The sequence below is a fragment of the Pseudozyma flocculosa genome, assembly GCF_000417875.1.
Source record: "Pseudozyma flocculosa PF-1 unplaced genomic scaffold scaffold00014, whole genome shotgun sequence".
NCBI classification, from domain to species: Eukaryota; Fungi; Basidiomycota; class Ustilaginomycetes; order Ustilaginales; family Ustilaginaceae; genus Pseudozyma; species Pseudozyma flocculosa.
Genome location: NW_006920882.1, coordinates 299,067 through 305,965, shown reverse-complemented (window position 1 = coordinate 305,965; position 6,899 = coordinate 299,067). Strand labels below are relative to the sequence as shown.

At 67.4% G+C, this 6,899-nt stretch overlaps 2 protein-coding genes across 2 annotated transcripts in view; both read right to left on the bottom strand.

Annotated features, from left to right (window-relative positions):
- Window positions 1-31: 31 nt before the first annotated feature.
- PFL1_04363 (uncharacterized protein) lies at window positions 32-2,140 on the bottom strand (the record flags this gene model as incomplete). Its single annotated transcript, XM_007881889.1, has 3 exons — window positions 32-41; window positions 133-1,874; window positions 2,042-2,140. The coding sequence occupies 3 exons, from the start codon at window positions 2,138-2,140 to the stop codon at window positions 32-34; spliced, it is 1,851 nt and encodes a 616-aa protein (XP_007880080.1).
- Window positions 2,141-5,243: 3,103 nt separating this feature from the next.
- The window catches only part of PFL1_04362 (uncharacterized protein), a gene marked incomplete at both ends in the record, with an annotated part of 4,548 nt that continues 2,892 nt past the window's right edge, over window positions 5,244-6,899 (bottom strand). The window contains one exon of the mRNA XM_007881888.1: window positions 5,244-6,884. Within this exon, the coding sequence (XP_007880079.1) occupies window positions 5,244-6,884 (1,641 nt within the window). The remainder of the gene's footprint in view (window positions 6,885-6,899) is intronic.

The window sequence follows — 6,899 nt, the reverse complement described above, 5'->3', positions numbered from 1 at the left end:
CGCGAGTTGCGGCGCGACGCATTCTGCGGTGTCAGCACGGGCTGCGCCGAGTTGCCAGAGGGGCCGGGCGGGATGAGCATGTCCTGGCACGTCGGCGGGGCGAGGTCGGCGCAGCCGACGTGCGTCTTGTACGGGCAGTCGTCGCAGTCCATAAACGGCTTCCACCCGATCCGCTTGCCGCACACCCAGCACTTTGCCAGCGCATTGCTCAGCATCACGGCGGGCGGCAGGAGGCTGCCGGGCGAGCTGAGCAGGTTGTTGCCTCCGCCGCCCGTCGCGGCCGCTGCTGCCGTCACGGCGATCGAGGCCGGCCGCTTGGTGCTGTTCTTGACCAGCGTGAAGCGGTGGTGGATGGGTCCGGGCGCGGCGTAAAAGTCCGAGGGCGCAGAGGCGAGCGTGGCGAGCGCGAGCGAAGGGTCGGCACGGTGCGTGTGCGCCGTCATAAACGACGGATCGACCGAGTGGGCGCCCCCCTGCCGCCGCGGGCTGCTGTCGGTGCTGCTGGCGTTGCTGTGGTTGTGTGCGTGGCCGGCGTGCCCGTTCCTGTGGTTGTTGTCGCGGCCGCCGCCGCCGCCGCCGCTGCTGCTGCTGTCCTGCGTCACGGTCATGGTCGAGCTGGCCGGCTCCTCCATGATGGGCAGTGGCGCGTGCTTCTGCGTCAGCTTCGACGAGCGGATGACCGAGGTGCTGTAGTCGCTGTCGGCGTAGTCCTGGTTGGCGAGCAGGCCGTCCTGCGACTCGCCGCGCCTCGCCGACGCCGAGGTGGGCGGCGACGGCAGCCAGGACTGGTTGATGCTCGGCAGGCTGTCGCCGTTGTCCTCGCTCCACCACGGGTTGCCGTGGCCCGACACCTTGAAGGTGCTCGTGGCCTTCAGCGAGCCCTGCTTCTTGGGGTCGTCCGGGTCGATGCCGATCTTTTCGAGCGCGACGAGCGCCTCTTCGAGCTCGTCGCCGCTGCTGCCGCTCGCCTCGTCGTCCTCGGACGTGTGGCGCGAGTGCGAGCCGAGCTTGACGGCGCCGTTGAAGCTGGGCAGGCGCGGCGCCGTCATGCGCTTGAGCTTGGTGCCCATGATCGAGTGGACCGTGGCGCCGCGGACGCTGCCGATGGCGTACCGGTTCTCCTTTTCGTCGCGCAGCAGCACCTCGCGCTCGATGGTGCGCAGGCGGACGACGACCTGGCGCATGTCGGGGCGGTCGCGGGCGTCCTCTTCGACGCAGTCGAGGATGAGCTGGATAAAGGCCTCCGGACACCCCTCGCACGCCATCTCGCGCACCTCGTCGGCGTCGAGGCCAAAGGTCGGCACGGTGCGCTTGAACGTCTGGCTGTCGACGAGGTGGCGCGAGGCAATCTCGGCAAAGATGACGCCGAGCGAAAAGACGTCCGAGGGCAGGCCAAAGTCGAGGCCCAGCAGGATCTCGGGCGACATGTAGCCGTCGGTGCCGCAGTACGAGATGCGGCGCATCTCGTCGTCGTTGCGCGCCGCGATCCGCGCAAAGCCAAAGTCGCACACCTTGATGCGCTCGTTGGCCGTGATGAGCAGGTTCTCGCCCTTGAGGTCGCGGTGCATGCAGTTGCGCGCGTGGAGGTAGGCCAGGGCGCGCGCAATGTCCATAGCGAAGCTCATCCGCAGCCGCCAGGGGAACGGCTTCTTCTTGTCGGCGATGTAGCCGCGCAGGTTGCCGCCGACAAACTCGGAAATGATGTAGATCCGGCCGTCGGGCCCTGGGCTCTTGGTGAGGCCAATGTACTGCGTGATGTTGGGGTGCCGCGCCTCCTTCATCAGCACGCATTCGCGCTCAAAGTACTTTTCGACGTCGTAGGTGTTGTTGGGCAGCACCTCCTTGATGGCGACCTGCGTCCCGAGGTACTCGCCCTGGAAGTCGGGTTGCGCGGCAGGGGGAAAGAAGGAGCAGTGGCATGGCATGGCGTGCGTGCGTACGGGCAAGGGCAGAGCGGGCGGTTCGTGTCAGGAGGCAGTTCCTGTGGCTCATGCGGCGGCGTCGTCGACCGGGCAGGCCCAGCGGACGGGGGCCGACTCACCTTGAACACGACGCCGAAGCTTCCACCGCCGATCTTGACCCACTCGCCGCCGTCGGGCCCCGTCAGGTCGGCAAAGTTGATGACGTCGAAGCGGTCCATTGTGCGTGGCGCAGTCTAGAGGTGGTCTAGGGGTTATTCGAAAGGTTAGAAGGGCTGCGATTGCTGGCCGGCCTGCGGGGTGGCGAAGGCAGTACGTAAAAGGGAACGCTGCGTTGCAGCAAGAGCAAAGCGGTCGAAGGGAGAGGAAGGGATGCAGCGCGTGCGAGGGTGGGCTCAGCGAAACCGGTTCGATGATGATCGCCGCGGGCAGGTCGGTGGCAGAATTGGTAGCGGGCAAAGGCGAGGCAAGGAAAGGAGGAAACGGGGGAATGGAGACGAGGGAGGATCGACGGGCGGGGGCGGCGTCTTGTTATAAAGTCTCGACCTGGGACGGAGGCGGCTTTCGTCGCCGGCGGAGGTCGGAGGGTCGGAATAGAGCTTGCCCGGCCTATTGTCGAGCTGAGCTGTGATGTGCCGCGCTGAGCTGTGCTGAGCTGAGCTGGGTCGGCGCCAGAGGGCCGCTTTGTCTCCTTCCTCGCCTCGCCCGTATCTGCAGCCAGCTAGTCGGTGCCACGCCGTCGACTCACCTGTAACGCGCGTCTGCAGTCTATGGCGTAGAGGGTTGCGCGGGCCGGGAGTCGCCGCTTTCGGAGTCTCTCTGGAAGCAGGCAGGTCGTGGGCTCGCGTGGACGCCGGAAGTGGCGGCCGAAGGGGACGCGGCGCGTGGCAAGCAGGCGGGCGGACGGGCGAGCGAGCAGCTGGACGCCGTCTCAGGCACAAGGCACGGACACAGGCACAGGCCCCAGTTCCCAGGCACCAGGCGGCGGTGAGGACGACGACGACGGCGGCCGTGGGGTGGAGGGAGATGTTGGTCGTTTGGCCGTCTAATGGCTGTGTCCGGGCAAAGTCGAGGTGGGTGTCCTGCTTGGCGAGCGGGCAAGGTGCGGCGGCAGAGTCTGAAGGCAAGTTGCCGTGGTCTAGGCAGCGGGGTCTTGGTACTCTAAGGCGGCGAAATGGGGCGGAGCGGGGCAAGGGAGGGGCGTCGGCGACGGATGCGGTCGTGACGCGAGGTGGCGTTGCCTAGTGGTGGGTGGGGTAGGGTAGGGTAGCAGAGCAGGGCCGACGACGACGACGACCAGAGGGTCGAGGTGGCGGTGGAGGGTGCAGGCGTGCCGGCAGGGATTCAACTTCTCGGTGGCCGACGTGCGCTTGCAAGCACCAAGCTGAGGGAAGCAGCAGGCGGTCGTCGGTGTCGTCTGGTCGTGTATTCAGGGTCCGCCCGAGATGGAGAGTGAGGGAGCGGAGGGCGAGGGCGAGGGCAAGGGCGAGGCGGACGAGGATGAGGAGGAGGTCGAGGGAGCCAGAGGTTGACCACCAGCTCAGGGCCGAGGGCCGAGGGCTGAGAGGGCGAGAGGCGACAGGGGCTGCCTGCTGGCCTGCAGGTCGGTGCGGAGTTGACGAGAGGCGCCTGCCGCAGAGAATCCGTTTCTTCGCGGTGGAGAAGGCGCTCAGTCTCCGCACGCGGTCGACGGTAGTCGTCGTCAGCGGGATGCCGGACGTTGGCGGACAGAGAGCGGTATGGCAACGAGCTCGAGCTGCCGTGGCTACACTGGAGCAGCAGAGAGAGTGGACAAGGGCGCTCGCGAGCGGATGATGCAGTGGGTCAAGTGTGCCAAGCGGGTCGTCGGTCGTCGGTCGTCGGTGCAGCGCTGCTGCGTCTGCGGTCGTGGATGTCGGTGTGCCGTGCAGCAGTACGCGGTGTGATGAGAAGGACCGTGATGGTAGCGCTGGAGTCGAGCCACGACGAAGACGACGAGCGGTACGGTGGTGGTGGTGACGGTGGTCGTGGTGGGGCTATCCAGAGGAGACCAAGCAAGCAACCAAGGCGACTGAAGAAAAGGGGGGCCGGCCCGCAACAGAGGGCGGCGGGCAACGCTACGCTGGCAGGGCTAGGCTAGGGTCCTCCTCTCTGCTCGCTCGAGTCGCCTCTCTGCTTGCTTGCTCTCGTCAAGGGGCGTAAAGAAGGCAAAGCGGGGGAGAGCCTAGTTACCGGGCGGCGCGGGCGTGGGGCGTGCAGGTGCCATCGAGGCAAGCAAGAGGCAGGCAGGGGCTCGCCATTTGGCCCACTCATCCCAGCACGCCCGTCGTTTCCCGTCGGGACGCTGCCTACGTCTCGGCACAGCCGCATCACTCTTCTCGAGCGCTCCAGCGTGCGGTCAATGTCTGCTCTCTCTAACGACCAGATCGTGGCATCGCCGCAAGACCCTGGCAGTCGGCCTCTAAAACAGGCGCACAGCGGTACCCTCCGCCCGTCCGTCGGTGGGTCCGCCGATATTAGAGCTCGTTTGTTTGCGGGAAGGCGGGCGGGCGACGTCATGCTGACTGCTGGCAAGAGTTTGCGACCGATACGAAAGGATGTTCCTGCGATGGACCGAAGGCTGAGTACAGGTGGGGGGAGCCGCGAGCCGCGAGTCGATGGTCGATCGAGATCGTACGTGTGGGTCGAGCCGCGCCGCGCGCCTCCAAATAGGGGCTTCACCCCGGCGGCGAAACGTCAACAGACGGCCACTCAGGGGCTCGCCTGGCCTGGCCTGGCCTGTCGAGTTGGCCAGGCGAGGCGAGGCGAGAGACCAACACAAGTCGACGCTAACCCCACGCGCGCAGGTCGCAGCGTCGCCCCCCCAAAACTTGGCGGCAAGCAGGGCGCATCCGGCTCTGCGATATCTCACTTCGACCACACCAACACCGACACCGGAGCATCCGATCCGTTGCCGCGGCGTCATCAACGAGGGTCATGGCAATTGTCCCCATGCAGATCAGGTTCGGCGATAATGAAGAAAAAAGGTCTTGATACAGAGTGTACAAAAACGTGGCGGCCCAGAGACGACGGGGGATCGCGCGGGACCAATTGTTCCAGGATCAAGAGAGGAGATGAAGCAGGCTAGGTCCGATGGAGACGGGATTGTGACTGATGCGATCAGAGGGAAGGGAGAGGAAAGGGGTGGAAGGACAACACTACCGAGCATGCGACGATGACAAAGAGAGGGAAGGGGGAGATCTAGGAGAGGGAGCGGGCCTTGTAGGCAGACTGTCCGTTGCGCCGCGACCGGGGCAGAACGTTGAGAAAGATGATGGTCAGGGCGGTCGCCGCCGCCACCGCCGCTCACGACGATCCGCTGCTCGTCCGTCGGTCATCCGGGTTGGCGACAAACAGCTGCGGCTTGGGCGCCAGGCCGTGCGTGTAGCTCAGCTTGTCCGCCCCGCCCGTCCGGCTCTTGGTGCGCCCGGCAGGTGGCGTGGGCGAGGTGCGCTTGCCCTTGCCCTCGGCGGCGGCGGCGACGGCGGCGGAGGAAGAGGAGCTCGACAGCGGCTCAAACGTGAGCAAGGGTCCGAGGCGTTCAGAGGCCGGCGTCGTCGAGGCCGTGTTGGTGGTGGTAGCCGTGGTGGCCGTGGTGCAGCTGGCCGCAGACGAGTCGGGCGCGTACGACGACACGCTCGACGCTCCCAGCGACGCGCTCCACGCCTTCGACGACGGGCTGCACGGAAGCAGCGTCGCACCCGGATCGTGCTCCTCGATGGCCTTGACGCGGTCCCGCACGCTGCCGCTCAGCACCGTCGGCGTCGACTTGGCCGGCTCGGGCCGCAGCGGAGACGTCAGCAGCGGGTTGAGCCTCGCCCGCTTGGTCGTCGCCGGCGTGATGCTCGGCGTTTCGGACGCCACCTGGGCCCGGCGGAGCGCCTTGGTCGGGCTCGATCGCAGGCTCGCCTTGGCCTCGGTGGGGGACGCGATCATCTCGACTCCAGCGCCCTCATCGCCGTCGTCGGCAAACGGCGAGCGGGCCGTCCGTGGACTGGGGCTACCTCTGCCGTCGCCAGGCCCGTCCCTGTCGTTGTCGTCACCCTCGCCCTCGCTCTCGCCCTCGTTCTCATCCTCGTGCTCTTCGTACATCGTCTCGTGCGCGTTCCAGTGCTCCGGCTGCCACACGACCGATCCCGGCGTGGTCGCCGTGTCGTCCTCCTCGACCGAGACGAGGTTGCGCGGTCGCAGCATGCTGGGCCCGCGGCTCAGCGCAGCCATGCTGTCCGTGTCCGACGAGCTGCCTGTCCGCGAGCTGCCCGTCCTCCGGCTGCTGCCGGTGCGCACCCGCTGGATGACCTGCATGTTGCGCAGCTGGTACTCGAGCATCGAGCTAGTCGCCGTGCGGTTGCTGTTGAGGCTTGAAAGCGAGCGGCCGTGCTGGTACGACGAAAAGGGCGTCGTGTCGGCCTCGCTGCCATCCTGCTGGACGCGCCGGCCCATCTCGTCGAGCCCGGCAGCGTACGTCGAGCCGCGCTTCAGGTGCTGCTGCTCGGCCGCAGCCGCGCCGTCGCGGAAGGGATCCGCGTCGTCTGGATCCGCGCCAAAAAGGGCAGGGGACTCTGCGATCGCGTCGAGCTCCGGCGGTTGCGCCGGGTCGCGGATGGGCACCTCGGCGCTCGGCCCGCTCAGCAGGCGGCCCGACGCGCTCCGCTCCAGGAAGCTGTTGCTCATGAACCGGCCCCACCACGTCGGGCTCCGCTTCATGAGCGGCGAGGGCGACGTCCGCGACCCGAGCGGCGAGATGAGGCCGCCCCGTCCGCCGCTGTAGGATGCGTCCGAGAACGAGACGAACCCGCCGGGCGAGAACGGGTCCTGCGCCTGCGACCGGTCGGAGCTCATCGTGCCGCTGTTGGTCGAGCGCGCCGAGTCGTTGGTGTGAGACTGGGCCGAGTGACGCGCGTCGCTCGCCGGACCCTGGCCGTCCTCGTCGCCCGAGTCGCCGGGCTCGCCATCCCGGCG